Source organism: Petaurus breviceps, unplaced genomic scaffold, assembly GCF_028583685.1.
Source record: "Petaurus breviceps papuanus isolate PSGF00001 unplaced genomic scaffold, PetGlider_PUasm1.0 186, whole genome shotgun sequence".
In the NCBI taxonomy this organism is placed as follows: domain Eukaryota; kingdom Metazoa; phylum Chordata; class Mammalia; order Diprotodontia; family Petauridae; genus Petaurus; species Petaurus breviceps.
This window is the reverse complement of record NW_027185798.1, coordinates 1,118,086-1,135,895: the sequence shown is the minus strand read 5'-3', so window position 1 is coordinate 1,135,895 and position 17,810 is coordinate 1,118,086. Positions and strand designations below refer to the sequence as shown.

General features: G+C 53.3%; 3 protein-coding genes across 5 annotated transcripts in view; 2 read left to right on the top strand and 1 right to left on the bottom strand.

Moving 5' to 3' along the window:
- Positions 1-13,297, bottom strand: part of ECE2 (endothelin converting enzyme 2) — a 47,946-nt gene extending 34,649 nt beyond the window's left edge. The window contains exons 1-3 of one of the 3 annotated variants that reach the window (XM_069089327.1): positions 13,039-13,283; positions 7,938-8,221; positions 6,540-7,346 (exon numbers count right to left, since the gene is read on the bottom strand). In XM_069089327.1, the coding sequence (XP_068945428.1) occupies positions 7,059-7,346; positions 7,938-8,221; positions 13,039-13,216 (750 nt within the window). In that variant the 5' untranslated portion in view covers positions 13,217-13,283 and the 3' untranslated portion in view covers positions 6,540-7,058. Of the gene's footprint in view, positions 1-6,539; positions 7,347-7,937; positions 8,222-13,038 lie in introns of those variants that run through there. The other 2 variants (XM_069089328.1, XR_011168585.1) reach the window with 2 other exon arrangements.
- On the top strand, positions 4,245-6,214 carry CAMK2N2 (calcium/calmodulin dependent protein kinase II inhibitor 2). Its single transcript, XM_069089329.1, has 2 exons — positions 4,245-4,554; positions 5,134-6,214. Exons 1-2 carry the CDS (start codon positions 4,386-4,388, stop codon positions 5,202-5,204), a joined length of 240 nt encoding a protein of 79 aa, XP_068945430.1. The 5' UTR covers positions 4,245-4,385; the 3' UTR covers positions 5,205-6,214.
- Positions 13,298-15,955: 2,658 nt separating the features above from the next.
- The window catches only part of ALG3 (ALG3 alpha-1,3- mannosyltransferase), a 4,035-nt gene continuing 2,180 nt past the window's right edge, over positions 15,956-17,810 (top strand). The window contains exons 1-3 of the mRNA XM_069089326.1: positions 15,956-16,188; positions 16,871-16,970; positions 17,071-17,218. Coding sequence (XP_068945427.1) covers positions 15,984-16,188; positions 16,871-16,970; positions 17,071-17,218 — 453 coding nt within the window. The 5' untranslated portion in view covers positions 15,956-15,983. The remainder of the gene's footprint in view (positions 16,189-16,870; positions 16,971-17,070; positions 17,219-17,810) is intronic.

Here is a 17,810-nt window from a genome sequence, read left to right as displayed (position 1 = left end):
GCTCCTCTGATAGCATCCCCAGAGCCTATAATAGTCCCTCGAACTTAATAAATGTTTTTTTTTAATTAAAGGAAGTATGTGCTATTATTATTTCAATTTTATAGATAAGGAACTTGGGACTCAGAGGTTAAATGGCTTGCCCAGGGTTACACAGCTAGTAAGTGAGATTCAATAATGTTTTTCTGGCTCAAAGTTCACCCCACTAGCCCCTAGGCCATGTTGATGGATTAGTAATAGCAAACCCCTGGTAAGATACATTCTGACAGATCTCTTTTTAAAACCACCTTTTATTGATATCTTTTGCTGTTACATTACCTCCATTTCCCAATATTTCCCTCTCCATGTCCCTTCCCAAAGAGATATCCCTTGTAACAAAGGATGAAAAAGAAAAAAAAATTGGACAAAACAAACCAATATACCAACCAAATCCAATGTTATATGCCCAGTCCTACAGTCCCCCAGTTCCAGAATGATCCTTTGAATCTCTTGACTCTTTGACCTTTCCCACCCTAACCTTTGTCCCAATATCATTTCTACATCTACCCTCTTCACTCATCTCAAGGGACGGGATGCTGCTGAAGAAAATTCCTGGCTGGATCCTGGGCAAATTTTTGCCTTTAATTCCCTCAGATCAGCTGTAGGACAATCAATCCTTTCTTCCAATGCTAACATATTCTCTCTCACATTCTTCAGGGTAGTTCTTTTAAATCTTTTCTTTTCCCTTCAACTCAACAACCCTCAACAGACATCATTCTCTACCCTACAGAGATGACTGAGGCCATCACCTGTCATGACGGTCCTTTAGTTCTCCCCTCCAATATGTTTAAGCTTTATCGACTTTCATGGACCTCACCCATATTCTATTCTTTCTATCCTCTCTCAAAACTGGTCCTTTGGAGGCCTCCACCTCTTTGCCTGATGAATGCCTTTGGGGTTTTCATCAGTTATTTCCCAAAACACTTTGCCATCCATCCAGAAACCTTTCATAACAAAAACCTAGTTAAACAAGCTCACACCATGACTATTCTTTAGTCACTACCCTCTCTGACCTCTCTGAAGTCCATCTGATTACTCTCACCCAGGTTACTCTCTTCCATTGGATTTCCTGACACCAGTCTCTGTTGGCTTTCCTCCTCCACATCTGTTCCTCCTCAGGCAATTTTACAAGGTCATCATTCATGTCTACTTATGACCACCCACTTTAGCTTTACCTCAGGTCTTGTCCCTTCCTTGGCTACTGTACCATAGGTTTAGAGCCGGAAGTCACTTGGAGATCATTTCATCCAACACCCCCCCCCTCTGCCCCCAGGGGCAAACGAACCAATAAAGGATGTGTGACCTGCTCAGGGTGACATATCAGTGAAAAGCAGAGTTGGGCTGGTACTCTGGGGAAATAGTCTGTCCCTGGGCTTGTACCTGTATGTGTTTAGATAGTTTACACATTCTCTATAGAAGGAATGCAGCACTGATCACTCTGTAGCAGCAAAGGAATGCTGGGGTTTTTCTTTTGAAGAGATACATGCTTTCCATGAGCTCCAGCCACAAATGCAGGAAGAAGGCTCAGAAATTGGCCACAGATACTGAGGGAGGTGGGGCAGGACATGACCAAATGAATGATGAATTAAGCAATGGATTGACAAGCATTCACAAGGTGCTTACTAAACACTGGTGCTGTGCTAAAAGCTGCAAATGCAAAAGAAGCCTAAGAGGGGAGCACAACCACTACAGGGGGCTGGCTAAGGTGAAGATTTTGGGTCTGGGAAGCTGCAGGGCTGGTGAGGAGATCCATAGAGCAATCAGTCAATATGTCCTGTCCTAAGTGATCAGGAAAGTAAACTAAAGGCATTTGCATTGGACTGTCTTCATGCCTTCGTGTTTCCTATTTTGGCAGAGTGGTGACTCCAGGTATAGAAGAAGGCCCATTTTCAGACTCAGTTTGTAGGGGAGAGTCATGGGAAAATGAGATTGAGATTAAAAGAGAGAAAAGAACATCAATAAAAACTTTCCTTATAAAGGAAAGTCTTCAATCAACTCTTCCTAAATGTCACTGCTTGACTTTGTCAGAGTCAGCCACCGGCAGATAATAATGCCCTAAAATGGCCTCCCCTGGGCCAGCCTGTTCTCCTCCCCCCCCCCAGCCTTCCATATTCCAGCTAATGGTGAAGTCCTTTTTTTACTAATTAGCCTCCTGCTGACCCAGGTTTCTAGAAGTGGGCTAAATAAGAGACTGTGTTGGGACACTTGGCCTGACTGAGGTGCAGAGGGGCACCAGGCTCAGGAAAGGCCTTCCCTCTGTACCTCCAGGCAGAAAGGGTGACCAGTGGTGTCCCAGAGGCTCTTGGAAGGGGCAGAAACTAGAGGGAGTTAGCTTAACTTTGACTCAAAGAAATGAAGAGAGCCCCAGGGTCATACAGCTTCAAAGCCAGGACTGGAATGGTTTCCAGCCCCCCACTTATTGTGGGAACCATAGAAAGGCTACAATAGTGCAAAGAGCCCTGGCTTTGGGGTCATAATACTTGGGTTCAAGTCCAGATTCTACCTATAAATGACCCCAGGCAAGCTTTATCCCTTCTCTGAACCTGGTTTCTTGAACTGTAAAAGGAAAGGGTTGGACTGAATAGTCTCTAGGGAATCATTCTAATTCTATGACCCTCTGATAAATGCTTGGGTCTCCTTGAGCCTCAGTTTCTGCATGTGTGAAATGGAGGTCCTAATGCCTGTCTCTCTCCTCCCCCGACCGGATCAGGGCTGGCAGCTGAAAATGAAAACAGTTTTGGGAGGAAGTGCTTCCTAGAAGTGCGTTCCTATTCTCTTCTTCATTTGTAACAATAGCGAACCTGTGCCTGGGCCACGGTGTATCTCCGTGTCCTAGGCAGCAGGAGGCTAGGTGTGACGCTGGTAGGAAGGAGAAAGGTGGGCAGACTGGCAGGCCGAGGACGCCAGAGGCCTAGCCCCACGTGCACACCTGCGCGTCATGCAGGATAAGCATTCCGGTGACGGTGACAGCTACTTAGACTAGGTGGAAAGAGCTTGGGGGGGGGGGGGAGCAGGGGCCGGGTTGGGGGGCAGGGGCGGGGGGAGGGAGGCAAAGGAAGGGTGGAAGCCACCTTAAGTGATTCGCGCTCCTCGCTGCTCCCCACCCCCTCCCCCAAACCCAGCTCAATGAAACAGTGGCTTGGCGGTCTGTGTGAGTCCTGGAGCATTGCCATTGACAGGAATCCTCTCACGGAGGGACAAGGGAGGATGGCAGTAGCTCAGCAACGCTGAGAGTGGGGAGGGCTGATAGCCCCCTGGTTTCTTGCCCCCCACGTGGCCCCTGGGGAGGAGAGAAGAGGGAGCACTCTGGATAGGGAGACAGGAGAAAGGAGAATAGGACCATCCTGACGGCTTACTCTACCCCGCTCCCCCAGGCTCAGCCCTGTCCCACTTCTCCCTAGTTAGGCCCTCTCCATAGGTTATTTTGTCTGGACTTCAGCCGGCAGGGAGTGAGTGGGGCAGGGGTGTTCCAGGGTCCCAGATGAGGCTGGGGGGGGGGGGGGGGGGGGGGGGGACGGCCAGGGGCCTGTAGCGTCAGCACAGCTCCCCCGCGAAGCCCCCCTCCCCGCCCCCGCCACCTATTATGGGACTTGCACCGGGGCTAGGCCAGCCGGGGCTCCGGTCTCACCGTGTCCTTTCTCTTTCCGTGCTTCCATGATCCCAGTCCTGGATCCCCCCCAGTTGCGTGGCCCCCGTTCCCCCCTCCCTCCCCCCCAGCCACAGCGGCCACCGGCCTTCTCCATCCGGTCCGGCCCCGCCCCGCCGAGCTCTGCCGCAGTCCGGCCTCTCATTGTCATTCCGCTCGCGCACACACCGCCCCCTCCGCCTCCGCCTCCTGGGCTCTGCCGCGCCGTGCCCCCCACCTGCCTGCCCGCCCGCCCGCCAGCTTGCCTAGGCGCTCGCCAGCTTCTCAGTCCATTCAGACTGCCCAGCGGCCTGAGGAGACTGAGGGCTGCGAGAGGAGGGCGAGGTAGCCCAGCTGCCCCTTTGCAGCCCCGGATGCTGCATGACTTCATCCTTCCGCCGGTTTTCCTTATGATGTAGGGCTCCCCCGGCCCCCGACTCACTCTGGACTGGGAGGAGGAGGAGGAGGAGAAGGAGGAGGAGGAAGAGGAAGAGGAGGAGGAGGAGAAGGAGGGCTGGGGAGCAGGCGCGGCTCCCAGCTAGACGGCGGGCTGCCCCCCGCTCGGCTCCGCGCTGCACACACACACACACACACACACACAAACATACGCACACACACACGCGCAAATACATACGCACACACACGTAGATACACACACAGAGACACACACGCAACACACCCCAGAGTGGTCTTCGATCCTTCCTCTTGACAGCCAGACTGCACCATGTCGGAAATCCTCCCCTACAGCGAGGACAAAATGGGCCGCTTCGGTGCCGACCCGGAGGGCTCAGATCTCTCCTTCAGCTGCCGCCTCCAGGATACCAACTCCTTCTTTGCGGGCAACCAAGCCAAACGGCCCCCTAAGCTGGGCCAGATCGGCCGGGCCAAGAGAGGTAGGGAGGCCTGAGACCCACCCGCCTGACCCAGAAACCAGCCTCCAGCTACGCCCCCCCTCCCTGTCCCGTCAATCGGCTCCCCATCCTATCCAACCCTACTCCTTCCCCCCCCCCCCCCCCCCGCCAATCCCCCGGTTAGGCTGCTCCTGCCGCAGCCCCAGGCTCTCTCAGGGATCGGATCCTGGATCTGGGCAAGGGAAGCAGGGGGCTCGAAGGGGTCCCCTCCCATCTGCGGCTCTGCGCCCTTCATCGTCTCCCTGGTGCCCCCATTCCCTTCGCCATTCTCCGGGACTCCCGAAGCCCGCCTTGCCTAGCTAGGGAGCTGCAGCGATGGGAGGGACAGTGAACTGAGCCAGGAGGTTAGAAGTGGTTGGGGGGCGGGGAAGAGAAGGGTCCGAGAGCAGCCTGGAATGCTAGGGACCCTAGGTCAGCGGCTGGGAAGCAGGATGCGGAGGGGGTTGACAGGCAACTGAAGAGACCATCTATGGCTGCAGAGACGAGGAGGGAGGGAGGGAGGGAAAGAGGGCTCCGCGGCCGCAGATCCCGCGCGGGACTGAGGCGCTGTTTGTTCCGCAGTGGTAATCGAGGACGACCGGATAGATGACGTGCTGAAGGGAATGGGGGAGAAGCCGCCGTCGGGAGTGTAGACGCGCCGGCTTGGTCCGCGGGCTCCGGTTCCCGCCTCGGAACGGCCCGGAGCGCAGGACGGCGATGAAGCTGCCGGCGCCCCCGGCCCGGGCTCCCGGCCCAGCCTCAGCCCCAGCGGGCCGGGGCCTCAGGACCCAGCGGCTCCGCCCGGGCCGCCGCCGCTGCTCACTGCTCCGGAGCTGTCCGCTTCAGCACCAAGGTGGCGGCGCGGCCCGGTCAGGAGCCCCTGTAGCGCCCGGCCCCCGGCCCGCCCCGCTCATGCACTTTAGGACTCGGGCCGTGGCCCCACCCCGCACACAGAAACGGACACAGAAACGCGTGGCAGCTGATGCCACGGACATGTCATTGTCGCTGTTCATTCCCTGCGCCCTGTCCCGCACGGCCCCTTCCCTCCAGCCGGTTTGCAAGCTAAGCAGCTAGCTGGCCACGGGTCCTTCCGTGCCACCCTTCCCGGGGACGTTTGGCTGCAACTTGCATGCATGAGCTTCCCCTCCAGAGCCCAGCCGGAGGGGGTCATCATCCTCAGCCCAATCCAGGCACTCCCCTTTCCCTTCGTCCGGCGGGTCCCCCATTCTCAGCCTCTTTCTAAGGTGTCTGCCTTAGCACATTTGTATTTTTATATCCGATTCTTTGTTTACTGGACCTTCTCCTAGAGCCCCCTTGGTCTGGGCCACAGATAGTCCGCGCCTGGCGGATGGTCTCAGCCTTTAGGCAATGACCTCGGGAACCTTAACCTTGGTACCCACACGGCCAGTCTATCCAGAGCCTTTAGATGAGCTCTGGAGCCCCGTCCCCCCTCCTCAGGAGGGTTCCCATTGTTTTCCACCTCGGACCCTATTCCTCCCTGTCCCTGGGGAATGCACTGCCTCTGGGATGTTGCCAAAGGGGCCCCAGGGATGCACCATTGTAAATGTCCCGGTTCTGTCCTGCCCCGCGGGGCACCCCCCCCCCCCCCCAACCCCATCTTCACTGTACCAGGAGTTCGTGAATAAACACAGACCTGTGCATAGCCTGGTTGCTGCCGCCTCTGACCGGCTTCCAGCCCAGACCTAGGCTCTAGCCTAGTTATGCACCTGCCCCTCCAGAGCTCAGGCAGGTGAAAGGGTGGGGAGACTGACTGGTCGGGTGAGGAGGATGCCTCAATATAATGCCCACCCTGTTCTCGGGCCCCGGTCCTGGTATGCCCTGAAAGCCACTGCCTTCAAGGCCCCTAGTGTGAGTCATAGTGAGTCACAGTGGGTACCAGAACACCAAGCATCTCACTCAGTCTTAGAGCTTTCTAGCCTGTAGCACTCAGAAGCCCCCACCAACCCTGTAACAACAGACATCCACCGTTCTTTAAAAATTTGTCAAGGGATTTCCAGACATGATCTTAATTTGAGCTTCACAACAACCCTGTGAAGTAGGGACTACAGTATTCCCATCCCCATTTTACAGATGAGCATATGGAGGACTGACAGCCAGGAGGTGCCAAAGGTCAGATTAAAGCCTGACCCCAAGTCTCCTGAACCCTGCCCCTTAAGCCCTGCTGGAAAGGGCAGTTTAAGGAATGACTTGTGACCCAGGTCGACATTCCCAGGGACCTCCTCTGCTTTCTTCCATGTTGAGGATGCAGAAGTATTGCTGAGAGAGGGGCTTGACCCAGAGAGAGGCCAGTGATCACTAGAAGGGATATGGTGTGCAGTGGGCAAGCTTGAAAAAACTGAGAGAAAAGTCCAAGAATAGGCAAGCAGCTACTGCTTGAGAGCCCCCTCTGGGATTGTTGACTGATGTTCCTGTGAGAGACCCCAGTTCAGTCAGGATATTTAGTTTCCAAGGCAGCACCCACAGTCACTTTGAACCAGAATCAGTCCTTAGAGCTCCATGGCACTGAGGAAGTCTTCCTTGTCAGAGTCTTGAAGGAAGCATGGTGAAGGTGGGGGGCTTGGGGGGGCATGCAGCCGGGCCCCCAAGGCTTGCTGTGCTGGACTCAGCTCACCCCCCTTGTGCATGAGGTAGAAATAGAAATGGAACCCACTGCCGTAGGATGCATGGCGAAGAGACCAACCATAGTCGGGCTGGGCATAGTGCTGGACACGGAAGTGGGGAGCAGCCCCTGTCAGCGAGATGAACCGGCCCTGAGGGGTCAGCACTCTACTCACCTACAGAGGGTGAATGAATGAGCAGTCAGTGGGGGCTGGCTTTGGCTCTCTGAAGATCAGTGGCCTCTCCCTGTTCCTTCCTCTTCCTCCCCACTGACCTGCAGGGATCTCCTTTCACCCAAGACTCTCACCAGAACTTCTCTGGGTGGGAGGAATGGCGGGGACGGGGCGACTCCCAAGGTAGCCACTCACCAGTCTCATGCTGTCCTGCCTGTCAGATACAAGTCTTGGCCTGAACAAATGAGGGCCCCCTGGGTCTGACTCTTACAAAACCAACCTGTTTGGCTCCAAGTTCTCTCTAATCCCCTTTTTCTTTTCTGCCTTGGGATGCTGAGGGACCTCCAAAGTTATCACACCCTTCTTCCCCATTTTACAGATGAGTACTCTGAGGGCCAGAGAAGTGAAGGGACTGGCCTAAGGTTTCACAATTGTTCAGCAGGAGAGTGAAACTGGAATCCAGGCACTCTGGTTCCTTCGACAGCACTCTTCTCCCCTTCACAGTCCTATTCTGTTCCCCTTCCCCCTCTACCCCAATCTCTTCTCACCCCTCACCCTGTTAGACCAGCACTCACTACCTCTACCTAATCTCACCTCACTGAGAACTTCATCCACAGTCTGAATGCCCTCAGGGGACACCGTCCAGGGGTCTTGCTCCCCAGCCAGCAGAGCATCCAGGGTACCCTTCTCTAGCACCACGTCAAAAGTGCTATTAGGGAAACTGAGAGCTCGGGCATCCATTGTCTCCCAGCGCAACATGGGTACATGGGCATAGCGGTCCCGCATAGCGGTCACCACCACTGGAGAGTAATCCACACTGACCACATTGGGGAAGCCCCCACACAAAAGCTCATAGCTCAGGGCACTGTTCCCACAGCCTACAGGGGAGGAGAAAAAAAAAAAAGGAGGGGAGAGGAAATGCTTACCAAGTCCTGCTTAGACCCTGGGTCCCTCTCAGCTCCAAGCCTGACCCTTAGGAGGTGGGAGACTGGCCTCCCAAAGGCAGGTTCTTGGCTTGGTTTGCTCCCTCTTCCGAGCTGGAGGTCTCCCAACAGTCCTGTCTCTTAGGGATTAGGTTTCCTTTAATCAGCATTAGCCTCAGTAACAGGATCAAGGGATCAGCTCTGGGTATCTCCCTAATCCTCTGGAGGCTACCCCAGCCAGCACTGATGGACAACTTGGAGGGAAGAGAGAGAGTACCTAGATCCAAGAACTTCCTCAGCCTTCCAGGAGAAAGGAAGCCCAAGGTCGGGTGGCCTCGAGGCCCTACGTAAGGCCCTTTGACTGAGGCCTCAAGGCACAGGTTCCCCTCCCCTGCCTAGGGGAAGCATGACAGCTTATCTTCAACCGGCAAGACCCAACGTAAGAACTTTGAAGCTCCACCTTCCAACCCCTCCCTGCGCCTCCAGTCTCCAGGGGCTAATCCCCAGCCCAATCACCAAGGGCCAGCCTGTGTCTCAGCTTCTATACCAAAAGCTCTGAGCTAGGTGCCAGGGATGTAATGATACAGTTCTTGTCCTCAAGGAGCTTACAATCTACCACAGGCAAAGCTAAGTAAATACAAGGCATAAGGGAGGGGAGAGCAATAAGAAATGGAAGGATGAAGGAAGGGACTTCTCTGGGATCAGGGAACAGGGTTGGAATGGTGCTCAGAAGCTTTTGGTCCCACTCAACTTGCAAACAGGATCCCTGGCCTCCTGGGGTAGCTTTGATTGTCTGGAAGGCTCTCCTTCAACAGGGTCCATCTAAGCCTCTGCCTTTCTAGAACATCCACTCAGGGGAAAAAACATCCAGGAACACAAGGGGCCAGGGAACTTGGCAGAAAGTTATGGGAGGCAGCTAAGACTAAGTTAGAAATACTCAAGTCTGAATCCTGATTCAGCCACTTCCTGGCTGGGTGACCTGGCAAGTTACTTACCTTTTGGTGCCTCAGTTTCCTTATCTGTAGAATGGGAAGGTGGCTGTTGTGGGGAGGGAATGATATAGGTAAGGTGCTTTGTGAGACTCAAAGTGCTCTCTGATGATACTGGAAAGGATGTGCCCAGGAAGGAAGGGATAGCATCAAGTCTGAGCATATGAAAACACTCCTGGACAGATGGAAAAGACAAAAGTGGTCCCGAGGCATGGGGGGGGGGACACACACACACACGCACAACCTTCAGCTATCCAGGTTACAGCTGACATGCGCTCTCCCTCTCTCTCTGACAAATTCTGGACTCAAAGTAATGGTAACAGTGTGTTTCAAAAGGTGGAAGAAAGGAAGGGGCTAGCTATTCTGGGCCTGATTTGACCACCAAGGAGAACCAGCAAGTCCATGATAGAGAGAAGGGAGAGAAAGCTGGGCTTGGCCTGACATGCACCAGCAATGTGGAAAGACTCAGAAGAAAGCTGGGTAGGATCTACAGGCTTCCAGTGCTGCAGGGGACATTGGCCCATGAGGAAGGTGAGAGTTTAAAAGGGAAACTGAAAACACAAACAATTCTAAGGGAAAGACCAGAGGCCACAAGAAGAGTCTGCTGGGGCTACTCAGGACATTCATCAGCAAAGTCAGATTTTCCAGGCATCCACAGATTAGAATGAAAGCAAGGACAGGCAGTGGAAGATGGACCCCCCCAGAAGGGCCCGGTGGACAGGCCTCTAGGAGGAAATACTCCAGAAGCACCAGAGCCTAGAATGAGCTGAGACTGGCCATACATGCACACCCTGAAAAGCTTTTCCAAAGCTACCCTGGAGACAAGAGAAAGATGAAAGGAGGGCCAGGTTTTCAAAATAAAGGGAGATGAGGGGCTAATGAAACATGAGGACAAGAAGGCAGCACTACCCAACCTTCACTTTCCATCTGATTTCTCCGCCAAGGATAATGAACTTCTGACTAAAATGAATGAAAAAAACCTGAGTTGGTGTTCCATCTCGGACACATTCTAATAACAGCTAACACTTATGGGAGCTTCAGGATTTGCAAAGCACTTCCCTTGCTTGATCTTCACGACAATCTTCTCATAAAGTAATTGCTATCAGGACCCCAGTTTTACAAATGAGGAAACTAAAGCACAGAGGAGTTAAGTGACTTAAGGGTCACACAGCTTGTAAGCATTTAAGAATCATTTTCAGGCCTTTCTGACTCCCAAGGCCAGCAACTCTATGGATCTCATTGCCTGGTGGGATCAGGTGCCTCTGGGCAAATCACTTAATCCCTTCCTGCTCTGGCTCTTGAGTCTGTGCAGCAGAAAGGTAGATGCACTGGTATCTGTTAGAAGGAAAGAAACTAAAGGTCCAAACGGAAAATAATGGTTAATAAAGAATCAAAACCGTAAGCTAGGTGAAGCTAAGACCAGGACGTGTAACGAGTTCCAGGGAGCAGGCAGGCCAAGACACAAGACCCAGGAGGGTCCTTACTGACCTGATAGACTGGGCTGAGCCACAGAGCCTCGAGATGTCAAGGGAGGCCAGGCCAGGACTGGAGAGGAGCAAACATGATCAGCTTTTCAGAGGCCGAAGAGTGTGTGAATGCTTGGGGGATGTTATGAAAGGGATGCACTGCTCATGCTAGACTAGCCCAGTTTCCCTCCCTCCTTCCTTGATGCTGTTACTAACTTGGTATTATCAGGGAGGTGTCACAGGCTTCTTTTCAGGAAAAACGAGCCTCACTTGAATGGGGGTGGAGAGTTACGTTGTTCCTCCCAAGCCCAGCATTCAGCATGTAGTACACGCCATCCACCAAGATAGGCTGGAGAAGACAGAGTGGTGGATCAGAAATACTAGACAGCTGAGCCTCTCCCTCTGGGGGCCCGCAGAGAAGCCTAGAAATGACCACGTATAGTGGGTGAGTTCAAAAGCAGATAGGGAAACAGAGGCCTGGAAGGACTGCTGGTCACAGAGATGCAGAACCAGAAAGGCCCTCAGGGGCTGTCCATTGAACCCCCTCACTTTACAGAGGAGAAGACAGAGGCTCTGAGGGCCTAAGTGGTCACAGATCATTAGGCCAGGTTCTAGGGTACCATGCTGCCCCAAGTCAATTCATTACTATTCCCATTTTGTGGTTATTCAGTCACTTTCAGTCATGTAGAACTCTTCATGACCTCATTTGGGGTTTTCTTGGTTCATTTCACTGATGAGGAAACTGAGGCAAAGAGGGTTAAGTGACTTGCCCAGTGTCACACAGCTAGTATGTGTCTGAGACTAGATTTGAATTTAGGAAGGAGTCTTCCTGATTCCAGGCATGGCACTCTATCCACTGTGCCACCCATTTTATAAATGAGGAAACTGAGGCTCAGTGAGGTTGTGACTTGCCCAGGGTCACTCAGATTCATACCCAGTCTATGATAGAGGATTTCCCTACTCCAAGACTAAGATATTATCCAGTCACTCCACCAAACTGCTTTCATAAGTAAAATAGGCTATCTCAATAGATAGTGATTTCCCTATCATTGGGAGTATTCAAGTCAAAGTTGGAAGACCTCTTTTCAAGAAATCTTGTAGTGAGGATATCTATTCAGGTACAATTTGGGTCAGATGACCTCTGACTTTCCTTTCAAGTCTCTAGGCCTTCTCCAGATTAAACATCACCACTGCTTCAATGGATCTTCCTTCAGCCTGATCTAGACTTTGGCCCTCACCATGCTGGTCCCCCTCTATTCTCTAGCTTATCCGAATCCTTCCTAAACTGGGAGGCCCACAACTGAACTTAGCTAATTCTCCAGTTGGGCCAGGTAGAAGGGCTCTCATTTCCCTTAAAGAGACTGGGTCAGTGGGGATGGGCTCTCCTATTTGGGGCAGGGTCCAATGGGTGTCTGCTTCTGCCAGTGGAGCTCCCTAGGGCCTGACCTCAGGAAGATTACAAGTTTTTTTGCTGTTTTACTCCCAGTACCTGGGGAGGTTCAAACCAACACACTCACCCCCCAAACCAGCCCCTTAGATAGAACTACACCTTCCTTACTCCATTTCTCTATCCTCCCTCAATCTCCTCAGGCCATCTTCCTACTTTCCTGTCTTCCTCTCCCTCCCAGACCACCCCTTAGCCCCCTCCTTCCCTGACCCCCCCCAACCTCCTTCCTCAGTGACTTCCTACAACCCCTCTTCTTCCCTGACCCCCTCAAACTTCCCTTACTACCTGATCCCTCAGTCCCCCTTATTGTTGTTCAGCTGTTTGCAGTCTGTCTGACTCTCCATGCCCGTATAAGGGGTTTTCTTGGCAAAGACACTGGAGGGGTTTGCCATTTCCTTCTCCAGCTCATTTTACAGATGAGGAAACTGAGGCAAACAGGGTTAGTGACTTATCCAGGGTCACCCAGCTAGTCAGTGTGTGAGGCCAGATATAAATTCAGTTAGATGAGCGCTCTATCCTAGCTGACTCCCTCAAACCTCCTTTACTCCCTAATCCCTCGGACCCCCACAAAGCCCTCTTCTACCTTCCCCCAGCCCCCTCAACCCTCCCTTAATCCCTGTCCCCTCCTTATGCCCTCCCACCCTCTTCCACTCCACCCCTCGGCCAGCCCCCATCTAATTTAGCCCTCAGCCCCACACATCAGCCCGGATTTAATTTAGCCCTGCCCCGTCGGAGACACTGGCCAATCTTATTCCCTTAGCCCCGCCCCTTCAAACCAGAATTTTGCTGCCTCAGCCCCGCCCCCTAGTCTACATAATCACCGCCCACTCTCCCCGCCCCCTACCGCCTGGAAGCCGTGAGGGGGCATACCAAGCACTAGGATCCGGTCCTCCGGCTGCAGCTCGGGCTCCAAAAGGTCCCGGAAGGCCTCGAAGTCGCCGAACCACTCGTAGGGGGCGGTGTCCAGTGCGTGCTGGTAGCGCTTGTCCCAGTACTGGGCCTCCCGGTACTCGGAGTTCTTCTTGGGGAGCGGAGGCGAAGAAGCCATGCTACGGCTGGGGTGCGGTCTGGAAGCCTGGAATGGGCCGTAGCCAATTGGAGTGGGGAGGAGGCGGGGCCTAGGCCGAGCCTCAGTCAATTGGAGTCCGGGGAGGAGCCTAACCTGCTGACTGTCTATTGGGGCTTCGGGCCTAGAGTCACCGCCTCCAGCTTCCGCCTACCCCCATCCCCCTACCCCACACTTATTCATCAGAAACACGTGGAACTTCCGAGCCGGAGAAGGTGCTACGAGCACATCCGGCCGGCTTGGAAACCGCTTTCCTTGCCCCTAGCTACCGCTTCCAGGCGAGCACCGCCCTTCCCTAGAAAGTGACACGTACTTGAAACCAGGGAAATGCAGGTGTTGGCATTGGAGCCGCACTGCGGTCTCCAGAATCAGACAGCCAGTGCTGGTTTAGACTTTTTCTATTATAAAAATGAGCAAAAACAGCCATTGCCCTAGAGAAGCTCACATTCTAATCCAAGGAGAAATAGGCAAAGGACCATGTATAAACCAGACCCCTGCTACTTAGTAGCTGTGTGACTCTGGAAAAGTTCCTTTCATTCAGCAAAGCATCCATTAAACACTTTTTGCTGGCACTTAGTAAGGGCTTAATACATAACTCTTTTGATGTACCTGTCGATTAGGTCTATCATTATTTATCTACCTACCTACTCTGTCTACCTCTTTCAATCTAGGGGTGCTAGGAACCCTGAAATGCAAGGGTACAGGGCAGGAGTCTGCCTCGAAAGAATTCGACCACTCAAACCTTCTTTCAGTCCAAATATTGAGTTTATTGTAATACCAATAGAAGCAGGCCAGACTCCTACTGAGTCTACTGTGTAAGAATCTGAGTCATTTAATGGGGATAAAATCTACACTTTTATGCAGAAAGACTGTGGGAAGATCTGGCTGGGATTAAGGTGTGACAAGCAGATTAAGTAATCAAGGTGGGCTGGGGTGGGCCATATGCTTTAGGTGAGAAGCCAGTGATCTGGGCTGCTTTTAAAGATAAGGTCTTTTTCTTTTAGGGGTCTGTAGCAGCAAGCACCCCAAGCACGTCCTCAGGGTTTGCTGCCACCACAGGTTCTTGGATCTGCTTTGATAAAGGAAAGCAACTCAAAATGGGTTAACAAGCTTACTTTAATCAGTCAGACATATATCCTTTACCTTGTTCAGGGGAAAAGGTCGGCACCCCAAACTTCAAAGTACACAGACAGAATTATCAAGTCAGAGACAGATCAAGTAGACAGATTTCCAAACTGTCCAACCATTACATCCATACCAAATCAACATCTGGGTTTTTCAAAGCCGGGGGGGCTCCAGACAACGGCTTCCCAGAATCCATATCAAATCACAGAACACTTCTCAAAGTGAGCCCCCAAAACAAAGCCTCACATCAGGGCTTATATAGCCTTCTCCTGGCTCAGAGAATGTAAGTAACAACCTTATTGACCCACTGGCCAATCAAAAAGTATCTACTGAAAAACAAGCCTCCCTCCCCAGGCTTCAGGTGCACTTTAGCCTAGGGGCAGGGAAGATCTTCCAAATTTGCATTCCCATTACAGGGTCCAGGTCTCACCACCCCATCACATCCATCCATCTATCTATCTCATGCAGTTTGATCCTTAAAAAAGCTGCTCAGACACCCAGGGGACTGCAGAATTCCACTGCTGTTTCCAATGAGATGACCCTGTGACCTGGGCTGCCTGTGTGCAGGGTTGTGAATCTGGCTTCCAGCCCATCTGAGCCATCATCACAGAATTTTGAGGTAGGTAAAAATGGTAAAATGGTATGGGTAATGTCTTTTGACTTGAAGATTAATTAATCAACTCAGAGTTGCATTAAGGTTGGCCTCACTCTCTGATCCAGAGGCATCACAGTCCAGTGGCAGGACTCACACAGGGCAAGCAGTCACATAGAGGTCAGAAGAAGCAATACAAGGCCACTCTCAAATTCTCTCTGAAGAAGTTTAGAACTGATTGTGTGACATGGGAGACACTGGCACAGGACAGCCCAGCATGGTGTGCCAGAATCAGAGAAGGTGGTCTATGAGCACAGCAGACTTGAAGTAGCTCAAAGGCAACCCCAGATGAGAATGCACCCCCATATTCAGTGGACTATTTGTGCCCAAACCCCTTCTGTATTGGTCTGATCAGGAACAGTCAGAGGCATTGTAATTTGACTCTACCAGCCATGTCATTTTAGTTCTCTCCCAGAACAAAGGACAGCAACCAACCAGGAATACGAATAAAAGCAAAAACCTGCCCAGTCCTCAAGAAACTGGCATTCTAATTGAGCTAGGTAAACCCGAGATGCCCAGAGCTGGGCTTTAGGTAATCTCAGGTTTCCAAGCGCAAAAATGGAAGCCTCTGCCTTCAAGAGGCTTACTTTCTCCCAGGAGAAGCACCACGTGGCCTGGTGCCACCGGACAGACATAACAGATGTCCTGCCCGGGTGTGGGACCCAGGTACTTAATAGAGGGAGCTTTGCACATCATTTTGTCCAAGGACTGTTGTTGATTTTTAAACAAATGACGAACCCAGAGCTCAGAGACTGAGGAGTCCCCCAAGGTAGGCCGGGGACCTTGAATCCAGCCACCAGGGAGTTGGGGGAGGGGACTGAGCCCTCCAGGGCCTCGGGGCTGAGCTCAGGCTCAGTAGGTGGGGCTCGGCCGGCAGCGCAGGCGCACTCAAGCGGAGCGCCGGAACCTCGAAGCGACGGGCTCTGGTTTCCGGCGACAGGGGAGGACCGGGTTAGGCGGCGCGCCGGGAAGATGGCGGCGGGGCTGCGGAAGCGGAGCCCGGCCGGGGCCGGCTCCGGCGCGCGCTGGGGGCTGGGCCTAGGGCCGGCGCCGCTGAAACGGGCGTGGCAGGAGCGGCGGCTGCTGCTGCTGGAGCCGCGCTACACGCCGCTCGTGGCCGCCTGCCTCTGCCTGGCGGAGGTGGGCATCAACCACTGGGTCATACGCAGGGTGGCCTGTGAGTGACGGGCGGGGAGGGGCGGGGCCTGGGGTGGGGGCGGGGCCTGAAGCTGGGCCGAAGCCTACGATTGGGGAGGGCAAACGCTCGAGGGGCGGGGCCAAGGCCTGGGCGAGGATTTTCAGGCTTTCCAGGGCTTTAGAACCCGGGGGTCCAGGTGAGCTTGGGGTTCAAATAATGACCCTAAAACTCTCCGTGCGGGTCATCCTAAGCAAGGCCCCTAACCTCTCTGAGCCTCACTTTCCCACATCTGCGAAATGGGATCAGTCGGACTCTCACGCCCTCCCTGTGGAGTAGGTGTTTTGTCAGCCCTAAAGGACTGGAGAAATGCCTTATGGAAGGACAGATGAGGAAACTGAGGCTTTCGAAGAGGCGCCAAGCGAGAGGGCCCAGGCTCCCTCGCTGGTCCTTGGGCTCTGACAGAGAAGGGAAGTGGTGGCGGGGGTTGGCCGACCTTGGGGGACGGGCGCCCGCTTTGCTCTGAGATGTCTTTCAGAAGGAAAGACGTTCCTGCTTCCTGGGAGTTTCTGAAGCACAGTTGCCTTTTTCCCATGGCTTTGTGCTTTGGGCAGTTTGGGCCCGGAGCCAGGGGCCCTTCCCATGCGCCCCCTCCCTCAGTTTCTTAGCCTGTGAAATGGATCTGATCTGCTCTGAGGAGCTTCCTGGCTCCCTCTTCTCTCAGACACAGAGATTGACTGGAAAGCCTACATGTCGGAGGTGGAAGGCGTCATCAATGGCACCTATGACTACACTCAGCTCAAGGGTGGCACTGGGCCCCTCGTGTGAGTCTGGGGCCCGTGGGGGCGGGGGCAGCTCAGGGAGGGTGAGGGCGAGTTCGGAGCGGGCTGGACTCACCGGGACTGGGTCTGCCCCCTGCCCCAGCTACCCCGCAGGCTTTGTCTACATCTTCATGGGGCTGTACTATGCCACGAGCCGCGGCACCGATATCCGCCTGGCCCAGCACATCTTCCTGGGCCTCTACCTCACCACGCTGCTGCTGGTCTTCCGAATCTACAGCCAGACGAGGAGGGTGAGGTCCCTTGCGCCCAGGGTGGGATAGCCAAGGCTTCCGAGGGAGGCTTGGGAAGCTCCTCCTTTGCCAGGAAAGCGCCAAGCTGGCTAGGTCTTCCTCTCAGCTCCTAACACACTTAACACCCGGGTTTATGAAGCATTTAACAGAGTGACTACATACACACACACCTCTCACACTCACACATGCACCCATCCACCCACCCCTCATACACACACTCACACTGTTACACACATACACCTATGCACATCTAATACGCACATCTCTCACACACACACCTCTCACTCTCCTATACACATACATATACGCACATCTCTCATACACACATACACACTCCTATACAAGTACATGTACACATATCTTTCACACACATACTCCTACACATATACACGTACACATATCTCTCACACACACATACACACACTCCTACACACATACACGTACGCACATCTCATATATACACATCTCTCACACATACACACCTCTCACTTTTCTATACACATACACATACGCACATCTCTCATACGCACATACACGTATGCACATTTCATATACACACATCTCACACATACATACACACCTCTCACTCTCC